The following is a 14,011-nucleotide window of genomic DNA, read 5'->3' as shown; positions in this document are numbered from 1 at the left end:
TAACATCTTATACTACAAAACACGGTGGACAACCGGTGGACCGACTCGACGACCCGACCACCGGGCTTAGCAAGTTTTTTGGGGGAAACCCTGATATATTGTAGTATATAAATAGTTTAACTTTTTACACTATTGTTGAGCTAATGCTAATATGCAGACCACATGGATTTAGAGGTCTTTAGCCATTTTATGACCGACTCATTGGTTAAAAGGCAAACTGGGTTTGTTCCCATTAATCCTGTTGTAATCTTTGTAGAAACAAACCAATTTAAATGAGCTTCACTATTTCTGATAAGTGTTCAAACATTTAGCCAAGAGTTATAGTAGCACCTTTGATTAAAATGGTTATGACTTCTTAATTGGCAATTAAGAGCCTGTAAACTTCTGAGCTGAACTGTAGGTTTTCTTTAAACTATGGTGGAAATTGATTGGCTGAGGCTGAAGGACATGAGCAGGCTTCCACCGCTCCTAATTAATATCGCTTTTCACACATTGCCTTATGGTTAACCAGTGGCAGCATTACAATATAAAAAAACAATTAGATCGTCAACTCATTTTTTTATTTAGTGATTTAAAAAAAACAAAGATGCCCACCCTCAAACTGTACCTCTGTTAAATCAACATGTTGAATTCACTCGATATCCTTTGGATAAAAGGCCATGGCCTCATTTCCACCTCTCATTGTTGGCTTTGTGAGATGAGATGCTTTTGTTTCATGTGTGAGGCTGAGAGCTGCTCGTCTGCAGGGACTGGGTGGGAACAAAGGGGCGGCCTCTTCTTCCTGTAACATGAGAGAAACTAACACACACTCACACCGTGAAACCTATGGTTCTTATTTCAGAAGTAATCCTGGAATACATCATGAGAACAACAAAAGCGTTCAAATTTTCTCAAAAAGCACACCCTTTTTTTAGTCCTAGTCAAATTACTATCGGGCTACACACACACACTCGATATCCAAGATACTGTTAAGGTTAATAATAAAAAGTAGTGGCATATGTATAATTCCATCTAGAGTCAATGATAGTTATTCTTTATTCTTTGAAAGTGTGACCCTTGTATGTCCAATTGTATGTATTATATAAAAATGCAAATATATATGCTTCAATAAATACTTACTAACATATACATAAATATCTATGTATATAAATATACTATGAATATAAAAATAAACATATTTATCCATTTCTCCTCAGTAAATTATGTCACAAAGCATTTGTTGTTTGTGCAGGAGACGATGCAGACCTCTGCAGTGAGCTCCTCCAGGAGTCGCTGGACGCTCTGCGGGCCCTTCCTGAGGCCACCCTGTTTGACGAGGGGACTGTGTCTTCTGTGTGGCTGGAAGTCGTCGAAAGGGCAACAAAATTTCTAAGGTTTTATTTTGTTTTCTCAAAGCATCTCTTGTAAGCATTCTGCTGTTCCTCTTCCAGTAGTGTTTGAGTTTGCAGTCAGAAATGGATACAAATGGCTATATGAATCTATATTTATTTTAAGCCATGGAAAACTGTTTGAGAAGTGTTTACCCTCAAGCAGCTTATGGATGAGGGAGGAAGGGAGATTACTAGTCTGCTCCAGTCCACGATTCAGTCATATTTGATATGTATAACATTTTTGTAACAACTGAAGGGATCAGTTAGTTGATTATGTTGTAAAATGACTGTGTACCTGGGAAATGCATAATAACGCCCCTTTAAGTAAAGCTGAAAGTAAAATGACAGATCTTAAAAACACAGCAGCTTCTTTGCTGTTATGATTTACATTATTATCTATTTTTGTTTGGGGTTTTTTTTCATTCTTGGTCGTTTCATTGTGACCCATTTGTCATGTCATCTGCATGTAGTTAATAAAAGTCTTGCATGTCTTGGGCTCAGTGACGTTCATGGAAGCGCCAGCGTCAAAGGTAACATTCCTCTTCAGGACGAGCACCTCGCCCTGGCCATCCTGCTGGAGCTGGCTGTGCAGAGGGGGACGCTCAGGTAACACCACCACCCTCCCCCATGACCTGATTTATTCTTCCACTCATCAGCCGTGATGAATCGTTTCCCGGTGTCTCTCTCTGCCCGTCCAGCCAGCTGCTGTCCGCCGTTCTGCTCCTGTTGCGTTTGTGGGAAAACGGCACCAGAGAGATGGACAATGAGCGCTCCACCCAGGGAACCAGCGCTCCTCTCCTGCCTCTGCTGCAGCGCTTTCACAACATACACAGCAGCAAGGAGGAGCCGCTTCCTGAGGAGGATGCTGAGGTAGGAAAAAAATACAAAAAAGAATCCAAACCAGCATCTAGATAATTAAACCTCGAAACCTCCAAATTTTTTGAAAAACGTTTGGATAACATGGGATATTCAAATAAAGTGAAAAAATAAGTATTAATTTTACTTGCTGATTATTGAGAACGGGAGCATCAGATTGTTTTATTAGAGCTCCACAGGGAAATGGGCTGGTGAGCAGAATCCAGCATCTGTAAGCTTGACTGGCAGCTGACTATTCAGAAATAAAAAAAATAATTTTTTCCCCCAAAGCAGATCATATTAATCCGTCACGAAAACAAAAAACACACCGTTTTGTACATGATTATGATCAGAATAGACAGAATAATCAATTCCCATTCATTATTCTGATGATTGTTAATCGGATTAAAAAATTGGCACATTTTGTAAATTGTTCATTTATCCACTTAAGCCTTTTTTCACAGATTAGAAATGCATTAACAGATGCAAATGAGCAAATTCAACTGCTTTTTTAATAAGAACAGGAATATTTTATTGCATGAAGTGCAACAACATAGCATTCGTTTAATGAACACTATCATTTGTAGCAAAAGATGAATCTACAGCTAAAAAAATTAAACTGTCTAATTATCTGTTTGTTTTTTGAAATAATAAATGGTCAGCTAAAGGTGGTTTGTTGGAGTTTTTTTTTTCTTTTCTTTTGGACAAAGTTTAGAAGTTCTGTGTAGCACACATTTACAGACAAAGAAGTTTTATTTTTTTTTATCTTAAATGCAAAATGTATGTATTTTTATACAGTTTTGGCTTAATTGCTACTTGAACTGTGTTCTTTCACAAATTCCCTTCCTCAGGGTCTGTATACTCCAGCTTACGATTAATCGATTACTAAATTAGTTATTATTTCAATAATAAATTAATCATGATTAATTCAGTTCATCGTTTCAGCACTAGTAGATTGTGTTACAATATGAAAAAGACTCAAAGTTAGCTTTTAGTATTAGAAAATTGCTAAAAAAAAAAATGAAGTTAAGGGAACCAGAGTAAGGTGAGAAAACATATTTAGACTTTAAGCAGATAACAGGAAGGCTACGTTTGAGGTTCCGTTCTTGGATCATGTCGGGTTTGGAAATGCTGTCAGACTTTTCAGCTTTTCTAAAGTTTATTTTCCACATCGTTCAAACACATTGTGATGTGGAGCTGTAACTGGTTCTGTCCACTAAATGTTATTCCTAGATCCTGACGGCGCCGCTCAGCCCCAATGAGAGTTTCCTGCGGTACCTGACCTTACCCCAGGACAATGACCTTGCCATTGACCTTCAGCAGACGGCTGTAGTGCTTATGGCTCACCTGGACCGCTTGGCTTCTCCTTACAGCCCCCCGCACTGCAACTCCCCCTCATCACACAAGGTGATGGCTCCTTTTATATCTTATCACTGCATAAGTCATCATCTTTTCTGTGCATGGTGATGTATTAATTTAGATTTCTGAAGCTTTTCTGATTTGGTAAAATGCATTAAATTCATTAGTGCTTCATGTATTTAGTGAGATTCTGGTGTTTCTTTCCCTAGTTGAGAACAGTGCAAATACAGGTGGGAAATCATGAGCAGTATTTTCAGATTTTTCAATTTTTGACAAATTACCATGCATGAAATGATTTGAATTCATCCACATTAGCATTTAAATGTTAAACATGACCTACACTGCAAAAACACTAAATCTTTAGTAATTTTGGTCTAGTTTCTAGTGCAAATATCTTATTACACTTAAATGTGACTTTTCAGCAAGATATAGGATCTAGTTTTGAATCAATAATTCCTTAATATTGTTGAAAAAGTGCTAGCTTCATTGGCAGATTATTTCACTTGTAAGCCGAGACTAAAATCTCACCTGTTTAGAGTTGCTTTTGAACCATTATAACCTAAACATGAGCTATCATATTTGATGTGTATTGTTTTGATGAGTTCCATCAGCAAACTATAGTGTTTGTTCATTTGTCGAGTGTATGGTGTTTTATTTATAACTTTGTAATTTTGTTTTTTGTGTAAAGCACTTTGATCTACCTTGCTGCTGAAATGTTCTACACAAATAAACTTGATTTAAAATTGTCTTCTTATAATCATTTCTCAATAGATCTAGTAGTTTTTCTTCAATATTAAGGAATTGTTTACTTAAAACAAGCCCCTATATCATGCTGAAAAGTTACTTGCAAGTCAAGTTAGTTTTCTTATTTCAAGTGTCCTAAGATATTTGCACTACAGATTACACCAAATTTACTTGGCAAGATTTTATGTTTCTGCAGTGCAGTATGTTTGGATGCATTCCGAGTCGACTCTCCGAAGCACGCGCCGTTCCCAGATCCTTAGTTCTGTCTCTCACTCTTTGTTTAATTCCAGGGAACCTTGCAGGAGGTGATCGCTTGGGGCCTTTTGGGCTGGAAGCTGTATGCCAACGTCAGCGGCCCCATTCAGTGCAAGGCCCTGTCGAGCCTCGGGGTCACGCAGATCGTCTGTTCAGAAAAGGGATTCCTCATCCTGTCCAACAGCGGCGCCGTTTACACCCAGAACTACAAGAGCACAACCCTGGTCAGTTCTGCTTGGAGGGTTTCTGTTGGTTTCTGATCAACACAGTCAGAAACTGTCAACTAAACCACTTCCACGCCATTCCTGGGGGGTTTTTCAGTTTAGGGTTGTCATGATGCAATATTGATGTCAGAAACAGTCCGATATCTGCTAAAAAACAAGTATTGGATTATATTGGCCCACATTATTATTATTATTATTATTATTATTATTATTTTATTTTATTTTTTCTTTAGTCAGACTTGGTTAAATTTATACATACTCCCCCAAATTAATACTTGATATTTCTGGTAGTTACCAATGTTACTAATGAGATCTGACCTACATGTATCATCAACAACACATTGACTTGTAGGATTTTTTTTTTTTTTAGTTTTTGTACCCTAAATTTTCCCACCTCTGCTTCCAGGCTCCCATACTGGTCCACTGCCTGAGCTCCAGGAAGATAGTGAAGCTGGCCGCTCATCCTGACGGCCAGCACTACATGGCCCTCTCGTCCAATGGGGAAGTGTTTTCATGGGGCTGCGGCGATGGCGGCCGCCTGGGACACGGAGACGCCACGTAAGCAACAACGAATGTTGAATGGAGGGACCTCTAACTTGTAATATGTGATCAAATGAAGACAGTAGTAGTATTGGGTAGAAACAGAAATGCAACTGGTTTTGTCTATTTAAAGCAGACCATGTTGCCACCAAGGCTGCAACTAAAGATTGTCTGAGTAATCGATTATTCTGTCAATTATTCAGTTAATTGGATAAAAAAGTTGCCGCACTCTGCAGATGTTTATTTTAACTACCAGTTTTTTTATATGCAATATTAGAAATGCATTAAAAGATTCAAATAAACAAAAAAATTTTTTATTAGAAAATAAGATTTTTATGCCCAAAATGCAGTAATATAGAATTCCTTTAGTGAAAGCTGGATCATTTGTAGCAAAGGATGAATCTGCAGCTAAAACATGATCCTTCCAACATCAGCCTGCAAAAAGTTCAGCCAACTTAAAATCAATACGATGTAGGGCTGATCTTGTTGACCATTTTTCTGGATTAGACAATTTATTGGACAGGAAAAGGTGGTTGGAAATATTTCTTAAACAGAATTTGAACCAGGTGAAGCTAAAACTCTCCAACTTGAGAAGTTTTGGTAGAATATATTTACAGGGAAGGATTTTTAATTTTTTACCTTAAATGAAGATGTATGTTGTATATTTGCATAGTTTTGCTTGGTTATTACTGTGAGGTTGTTATTTTAGAAAATGTCACGTTTTAGTCTGTAGACTCCAGGTAATGATTAATCAATGACTAAATTCATGATTATTTCATTAATTGATTAATCGCAATTAATGGTTTCGGCTTTAATTGTTGCTAATGGTTTATAGCTTTGAACAAAGGGGGGGTAAGAGGGCAGATAGACAGCTGTGGCACTGAAGGCCTTTTAGAGAGAGAGGTGTTGCAGTCTGTGCTGAGCTGAAATCCAATGAACCTTCCCTCATTTCAAACGGCTCTTTGCTTTAGTTACCTAGAGGAGCCCACAATGATCGCCGCCTTTAATGGGAAACAGGCAGGAAAGCATGTGGTGCACATCGCCTGCGGGAGCACGTACAGCGCTGCCATCACGGCTGACGGCGAGCTCTACACCTGGGGGAGAGGGAACTACGGTCGGCTGGGTCACGGTGAGGTCACACACATTCATTCATTTACATTTGTCCTTCTCAGCATGTAGTGATGGATTTATTAGAACGCATTTTCTCTCCGTTTATATTCTGTAATGCCTTCTCTCCTGTTTGTTTTTAGGCTCTAGTGAGGACCAGACGACGCCCATGCTGGTGACCGCTCTGAAAGGACATAAGGTCATGGACGTGGCATGTGGGAGCGGGGACGCACAAACGCTTGCTGTGACTGAAAACGGTTGGAACAAAATAGTTTTGTCTGCTGTGGCTTCCACCATTTATGCTTCCATATTTATGTCTGCCCTCTTTGCTTTCCCCAGGCCAGGTGTGGTCCTGGGGCGACGGCGACTACGGCAAACTGGGTCGCGGAGGCAGCGACGGCTGCAAGACGCCCAAGCTGGTGGAGAAGCTGCAGGACCTGGATATAGTGAAGGTGTGCTGCGGCAGTCAGTTTTCTGTAGCCCTCACCAAAGACGGACAGGTGTACACCTGGGGGAAGGGAGACAACCAGCGTCTGGGTCACGGCACGGACGAACACGTCCGCTATCCGAAGCTGCTGGACAGTCTTCAGGGTGAGTCACTGATGGGGAAACAAGAGTTTGGAAGGTTTAGGAAAACAATTGTTAATGCATACAGGGTGTCCGCATCCTTAAAACGTCTTACATTTGTTTGTCTAAAACTAAGGCCTCGAAATGTTTTAAATTCATTAAAAAATAATTTAAGTTGGCCTTAAATATGTTAATTACAAGTCTTAAATTTTGTCATGTCAGGACTTTTTACTTTTTCCCCCCCTACAATTTAACAGTTTTAAGTCGCACACAAAAATTGTCATTGGATTCTGTGCAAAAAGTCTTAAATTTGTATGTTTAAAACGAAGGCCTTAAATTACCTTAAATTAATTGTAATAAATGTTGGTTGCCCTTAAATGCATAATCATAGGTCTTAAATTTTGTCATGGCAGGACTTTTTATTGTAGTTTCTTTTTTTCTATCATCAAAAGTTTGAGTCGCACGCTAACATCACTCCAATCTGTGACTCGAGGCACTTCAGGCTAACAGTGACTAGCTGCTAATGTACCATTGCCAGCTAGCTTTTGCCTCTGACGTGGTCACAAAACCAGGTTCAGAATTTTGCAGTAATTTTCCCTCATACTTAGGTTTTATGTCTTAAATTTTATTCAAAGGTGGCACTAAACAGGTCTTAAAAAGACTTAAGTTTGACCGGCATTGCCCTGGTTGTTCTCTGTTTCCGTTCAGGAAAGAAAGTGGTGGATATCGCTGTAGGGTCTACGCACTGTCTGGCTCTGACGGACGACGGAGAAGTGCACAGCTGGGGCAGCAACGATAAACTCCAACACTTTGATACTCTCTTCTCCAACAAGAAGCAGCCCAAGGCTCTCCCAGGACTCAACTCCAAGCACATTGTAGGGATTTCCTGTGGCCCAGGACAAGTAAGATGAACACTTAACGCTCTTCACACTGCAGAACATTTCAGGGTTTGTGCTTTGACGTCCTTGAAGATGATTGAATTTTAATTAGGTGTTTTCAAGGTTTGTAAAGTTCTTGATTTCTGTGTAAACACTGCAGTTTTGTTATGAAGTGAAGTCTAACATTTGATTAAAAGCCCAATTAAAAAAAAACAACAACATAAAATACAGATATTATCATACACCTAATAAAAACATGTCCACCTTTTTTCCCCCCCTCATTGTCTGCGGTTAAATCAGAGTACGCTTCTGTTGTTTTAAGTCGGTTAGTTTTTTTAATGAAATTTTTATTTCATAAAAGCCAGAAAACTTGACTATTTATTTATTTATTTTTGGTAACTGTCTTTGTATGTTGTCGTCAGGCATTCATTTTGAGCAGGAGGTCATTTATCTTAACCATTAATATGGGATTGTTTTGATATTTATTACTCCTAACGGCTCAATGACTTATTTATTTGTGTAATTGAAATAAGGGTTGTTTTATATTCTGTAGGTTAAACTGCTTTATTGAAATTAGGGGATTTTTTTTAGTTAGTATTTTGTTCTCAGACTAGTCGGGTTTATGAGGTATGTGACGGAGACATTTCAAAACATACAATTATCCAAAATTTTAGTTGATCTTTTCCTTTCTGTAAATTGTCGATATTGTCACACAAAAAAAGATTAATAACAGTAATAAATAATATCCTGTAATAATGAATTGAAACAGTCCTTTTTTTAATTCATTTATTCTTCTTTTATCCTCAAATTTTGGTGCCGGAAAAGTTTAAAAATTTACCATGATGCAGCCTGAAAAGTCCTTGAATTTTACTGCAGACACATTGAACAAACCCTGATCTGTAGCTATTGAGATGCGACGAATTTCCTGGTTTGTTTTGTTGCCTTCAGAGCTTCGCCTGGTCCTCCTGCTCGGAGTGGTCCGTCGGGCAGCGAGTGCCCTTCGTGGTGGACGTCTGCTCCATGACCTTCGAGCAGTTGGACCTGCTCCTGCGCCAGGTCAGCGAGGGCATGGACGGCGGCTCGGACTGGCCGCCTCCTCAGGAGAAGGAGTGCATGGTGGTGGCCACTCTGAACCTGCTCCGGCTCCAGGTGCGCATCCTCAGGTTGAACCCATGGAAGTCGCTGCTTTCGCCTGAATCCTCCTAGAATTTTATTTTATATTTTTCCTCAGCTCCACGCAGCCATCAGCAACCAGGTGGACCCGGAGGAGCTGGGCCTGGGGCTCGGCAGCGTTCTCCTCAACAACCTCAAGCAAACGGTGGTGGTGCTGGCCAGCAACGCCGGCGTCCTCAACACGGTGCAAGCCGCCGCCCAGGCCGTGCTGCAGAGCGGCTGGTCGGTGCTGCTGCCCACCGCCGAGGAGCGGGCCCGGGCGCTGTCCTCACTGCTGCCTAATGCTGGTGAGTCACAATAAAACGATTAATCTCATGATAAGTTAAAAGACACTCAATCATTTTCATTTGCTTGATTAATCATTTTTCTCTTTTCTTTCTCTCTTTTTTCTAAATACTGAATGATAAAAGCGTTGACTATTTATTTACTTTGGTGCTTTGGTTTCAACTGTCTCTTTGTTTGAAAGATATATATTTTTTTTTTACAGACTTTATAATCCATTTTATTTGTTGTTTTTGTTAATTTATCTTGGATATTTAAAATGTCTTCCAGTTACAGTGTTTAAATGTTCATGATTTTGAGACATTTCCATTTCCCCCCCCCAGCATCTGGTAATGAGATGAGTGTGAGTGCTGGACGTCGCTTCATGATCGACCTGTTGGTGAGCAGCCTGATGGCCGACGGAGGGCTGGAATCTGCTCTGAGTGCCGCCATCACAGCCGAGATACAGGTCGGAGCGTTACAGCCAGTGATAAACCCACTGCTGTGCCACCTCAGCATGTGGTTAACCTTTGCTTTGATTCGTCCCGCGGAGAAACCCACCGTCAATTTCGGAAAGAAGCGCCGTCAATGCTTAGAGAAAATTGGTTTCTGGTTGTTATGACGACAGGACATCGAGGCCAAGAAGGAGGCTCAGAAAGAGAAGGAGATCGACGAGCAGGAAGCGAACGCCTCCACCATGCACCGCTGCCGTACCGTGCTGGACAAGGACCTCATCAACACGGGCATCTACGAGTCGACGGGGAAACAAAGTCTGCCCCTCGTGCAACTCGTGCAGCAGCTTTTGAGGTACCTGCCGTTTTCAGCGTTTCCACTCCACCAGAATCCTTCTGCTGTCCTCTGACGCGTCCCTACGTTTGAATTCGACAGGAACATCGCCTCGCAGACCATCGCGCGACTGAAAGACGTCGCCCGCCGCATCTCCAACTATTTGGAAGCGGAACACGTCAGCAAGGAGCGATCCGCGTCTCTGGACCTGCTGCTGCGCTTCCAGCGGCTGCTCGTCAGCAAGCTGTACCTGGGAGTCACCGACTCGGAGAACGGCAATGGATACAGTAGGTCAATCGGCTTGAGGTTGGAGTAGGGCCGGTCAATAAAACGATTTGATCCACCCTTTGATTTTTTTTTATTTATTTTTTTTAAGATACATTTTTGTGAAATCTAGATTTTTTTATTTTAATTCTTAATTTTTTTCTTGGGTTTCCATAGTTCAGAGTGATGTCAGCATGTCTAGGGCAGCCTTCTTCCGTTTCTATTTGTTTGGTCTTTGAATTCAGGTCAACTTTCTGATGGAATAGTAGGGGAACGCAAACATTTTCTTCCAGTAAAATTGTCTTTTTTTTTTTTTTTCTTCCCCCTCGTGATTAAGCAAAAATTCTCATAACCTAGCCTTGATCCTCCATCGTACAACTCTCACAAGGGATGATTGAAATAAAAGCCACTTTTTTTTCAGAAAAGACAAAAAAATGTATATTAAAATTAGATCTAAGATGTCATTTTTAAGCCCTAGTCCAAAACTTTTCTTTGCCTGTTGGGTTTGCGTTCAGCCGCGTTTCCTGTCTCTGTTGCAGATCCCGAGCTGCTGGGTGTCGGCTCCTTACTGAAGAAGTACATCGCCTTGCTTTGCACTCACATCGGTGACATCCTCCCCGTCGCAACGAGCATCGCGTCTACGGGTCGGCGGCATTTCGCCGAAGTTTCTCGGGTTATTGAAGGAGACCTGACTGGTAGCGTCCTCCGCTCTGTGTCGTTAAGGCTGCCAGGATCTTGTCAAGTTATTTAAAGGTGTTTCTGTGGTTCTGTTCGTCAGGAGTGCTTCTGCCTGAGCTGGTGGTGTCCATCATCCTCCTCCTCACCATCGACGCCGGACTGATGCAGGAGACCGGCGCCATCCCTCTGCTGGCCGGACTCCTGGAGCACCTGGACCGTTTCAACCACCTGGCTCCGGGCCACGAGAGGGACGATAATGAAGATTTGGCCTGGCCGGGAATTATGGGTATGATACGTCACTTCTCACATAAATGTTGGTTTTTGATATGTAGCATTAAAAGTTTGAAGGTACTAACCTTTCTTCTGTTTTGACAGGATCCTTCTTCACTGGACAAAGTTCTAAGAACAACGAAGAGGTTTCACTGATCCGTAAGGCTGACCTGGAGAACCACAACAAAGATGGCGGCTTCTGGACGGTCATCGACGGGAAGGTTTATGACATTAAAGACTTCCAGGCTCAGTCTCAGTCTCTGACAGGAAACAGTGTCTTGGGTAAATAAAGTGAATGTTTAAATTTTTTTTGTTTTTATTTTTGTTTTAGTTTTATTTTGGAAAGTGCAAATAATTCCTACTAGCATCGTCCTAATCAGATTTTCTTCTCTTCCTGATTCAGTGACTCATTTGAGATTAGACGAAGCTCAAACTGAGTCCTGGCCTGCATTACAGATATTTAAATCGGCACATAGTTAACTATTTTAGGAAAGTTACTTAATGCTTTGGAAACGCATCACCTAAAATCTTTATAGCTTTATTGTGCATCTAGAAAGTAGTACTCTAGTTTTCTTCTTCTTTTTGTTGTTGCTAAAACTGAATGTCTTTTCCTTTGCAGCTCAGTTTGCTGGAGAAGACCCTGTAGTTGCCTTGGAAGCTGCCTTACAGTTTGAGGACACCAGAGAATCCATGCAGGCTTTCTGTGTGGGCCAGTACATGGAGGTACTCGCCGTTCCTTCTAGAAAATGACTTTAGACTTTTTTTTTTCTTTTCATATGCAAGAAATTGTTGATTTCTATAGTTTTGAAACTGGATATTTTGAATTATTTCCAGCCTAACCAGGAGACGGTGACGACTCCGGACCTCAGCAGTCTGTCTTCGCCACTCATTGACACAGAGAGGAATTTGGGGCTGCTGTTGGGTCTTCACGCCTCGTATTTGGCCAAAAGCACCCCGTTGTCCCCTATGGAGGTTGAATGTGCCAGTAGGTTGAAGGACTTTTAAAAAATATTTTCCATTTTATTTTTTTTAATTTGTTTTAAAATCTGTCCAGGGATCCAAAAAGATTAATCATTCACTTGTCCTGGTGTTGAAATGAATGAATAATTTTTAAAAATCTTTAAATTTAATGATGATGATTTTTTTCCATTCATGTTGAATCTTATATTAGCCTGCTTTATTTAATCCAAAAACGTTTGTTTTAAACAGTTTGGTGATGTTTTCCTACCAAAGGAAAACGGCTGATACTGGAACAATTGTTTCACTGTCCTGCAATGTTCAAAATCAAAATTTGACTCTTAAGTTGTTCTTAAACTTAAATGTTGTGCATACAGGAAAAAAAATCATCAGGATGTCTGCACATCCTTAAAAAGTCTTAAATTCAAGTATCTAAAATTAAAGTCTTAAAATGACTTTTAAAAAGAACGTTGGCCTTAAATGTGATAATCACAAGTCTTAATTTTTGTCTATTTTATTTGTTTCTCTGTCAAAGTTTGAGTCACATAGAGACATCTTCATTGCGTTTTGTTCTGTGACGCAGAATAAAGCTAACCAGCTAGCTAGGGTATATGAATCAGCAAATAAAAATGAATGCCAGTGACAATTATTTGCAAACAGGAACTCTGCTGTGAATTGAAACAACTTGTTTTGTTTTTCCAATCCTTGTGCACAGAATGGCTCCAGTCGTCCATATTCTCTGGCGGCCTTCAGACCAGTCAGATCCACTACAACTACAATGAGGAGAAGGACGAGGACCACTGCAGCTCGCTGGGCTCCACCACTCCAGACAAGGCCAAGCTCTACTCCCGCAGGATCACCCTCAGCGACCACGCGCAGCCCTTCCTCCAGGCTATCGCTGACACCACTCAGGACCACACTGTGAAGGTGGACCAGATAAAATAATGATTTACTAGCCTACTGGAACGACATGAATCCGAATAATAGTGATTCAATTAAATTTTTTTTTCTATTCTAGGACTTTTTGTGCCAAATAGAGCGTTGCTGTAAGCAGTACCACCTTATTACACCCATCACCTTCCCACCGGAGCATCCAGTGGAGGAAGTCGGCCGCCTGCTGCTCTGCTGCTTGCTCAAACATCAGGACCTCGGTAACCTAGCAACGCTGGTTTTCTTCTGACAAATTACTAGCGCTCTTTTATTTCTCTGCCACAAGAATTAACAGTTTATACTAGGAAGCTTACATGGGTAAACAAAGATTTGTAAAGGCTTTTGTTTCTGGATAAATTGACGGTGAACCCTCGTGTGTCACAGGTCATGTTGCTCTCTCACTCGTCAGCCCGTGTGCCTTGGGGGTGGACCAGGGGAAGCAGAGGTCCCTCCCTAAATCAATGATCGATGTCTGTCGCATGGTCTACCAGGCAAAATGTTCACTAATTAAGGTAGGAGCTAAAATCTCTGACATCTGCCATCAAGTAGTAATAGTATGTTGAAATGGCCACTTTGAGTTATTTCTAATGTATAAAATGCCTTGAAAAAGTTCACATTTAGTTGTATGTATTTAATTAGGATTTTATGTGATGAATCAAAACGAGGTACTTCAGTGAGATTTGTGTTTTAAAGTTGATTTTTTTTTTTTTTTTTTTTTTTTTTTTTTTTTTTACCAACATTTTTTTTTTGGGGGGAAAGAATCCAAAAACGAAAATTTTTTTTGTTTTTTGTT

General features: G+C 40.6%; 1 protein-coding gene across 3 annotated transcripts in view; it reads left to right on the top strand.

Moving 5' to 3' along the window:
• The window catches only part of herc2 (HECT and RLD domain containing E3 ubiquitin protein ligase 2), an 84,710-nt gene that overhangs the window by 23,063 nt on the left and 47,636 nt on the right, over nucleotides 1-14,011 (top strand). For all 3 annotated transcript variants that reach the window (XM_015020838.1, XM_015020765.1, XM_015020906.1), the window contains exons 7-29: nucleotides 1,232-1,373; nucleotides 1,872-1,976; nucleotides 2,069-2,240; nucleotides 3,459-3,632; nucleotides 4,619-4,807; nucleotides 5,214-5,365; nucleotides 6,319-6,476; nucleotides 6,598-6,711; nucleotides 6,794-7,045; nucleotides 7,730-7,923; nucleotides 8,848-9,048; nucleotides 9,131-9,359; nucleotides 9,678-9,802; nucleotides 9,962-10,140; nucleotides 10,222-10,406; nucleotides 10,923-11,078; nucleotides 11,162-11,347; nucleotides 11,437-11,613; nucleotides 11,951-12,054; nucleotides 12,166-12,316; nucleotides 13,004-13,215; nucleotides 13,307-13,439; nucleotides 13,603-13,730. In XM_015020838.1, coding sequence (XP_014876324.1) covers nucleotides 1,232-1,373; nucleotides 1,872-1,976; nucleotides 2,069-2,240; nucleotides 3,459-3,632; nucleotides 4,619-4,807; nucleotides 5,214-5,365; nucleotides 6,319-6,476; nucleotides 6,598-6,711; nucleotides 6,794-7,045; nucleotides 7,730-7,923; nucleotides 8,848-9,048; nucleotides 9,131-9,359; nucleotides 9,678-9,802; nucleotides 9,962-10,140; nucleotides 10,222-10,406; nucleotides 10,923-11,078; nucleotides 11,162-11,347; nucleotides 11,437-11,613; nucleotides 11,951-12,054; nucleotides 12,166-12,316; nucleotides 13,004-13,215; nucleotides 13,307-13,439; nucleotides 13,603-13,730 — 3,818 coding nt within the window. The remainder of the gene's footprint in view (nucleotides 1-1,231; nucleotides 1,374-1,871; nucleotides 1,977-2,068; nucleotides 2,241-3,458; nucleotides 3,633-4,618; nucleotides 4,808-5,213; nucleotides 5,366-6,318; nucleotides 6,477-6,597; nucleotides 6,712-6,793; nucleotides 7,046-7,729; nucleotides 7,924-8,847; nucleotides 9,049-9,130; nucleotides 9,360-9,677; nucleotides 9,803-9,961; nucleotides 10,141-10,221; nucleotides 10,407-10,922; nucleotides 11,079-11,161; nucleotides 11,348-11,436; nucleotides 11,614-11,950; nucleotides 12,055-12,165; nucleotides 12,317-13,003; nucleotides 13,216-13,306; nucleotides 13,440-13,602; nucleotides 13,731-14,011) is intronic.

This window comes from Poecilia latipinna, unplaced genomic scaffold, assembly GCF_001443285.1.
Source record: "Poecilia latipinna isolate Pla-1442-1.1 unplaced genomic scaffold, P_latipinna-1.0 Scaffold7, whole genome shotgun sequence".
Taxonomy (NCBI): domain Eukaryota; kingdom Metazoa; phylum Chordata; class Actinopteri; order Cyprinodontiformes; family Poeciliidae; genus Poecilia; species Poecilia latipinna.
The sequence above is the reverse complement of the archived record's forward strand: the minus strand, read 5'-3'. Positions and strand labels throughout refer to the sequence as shown.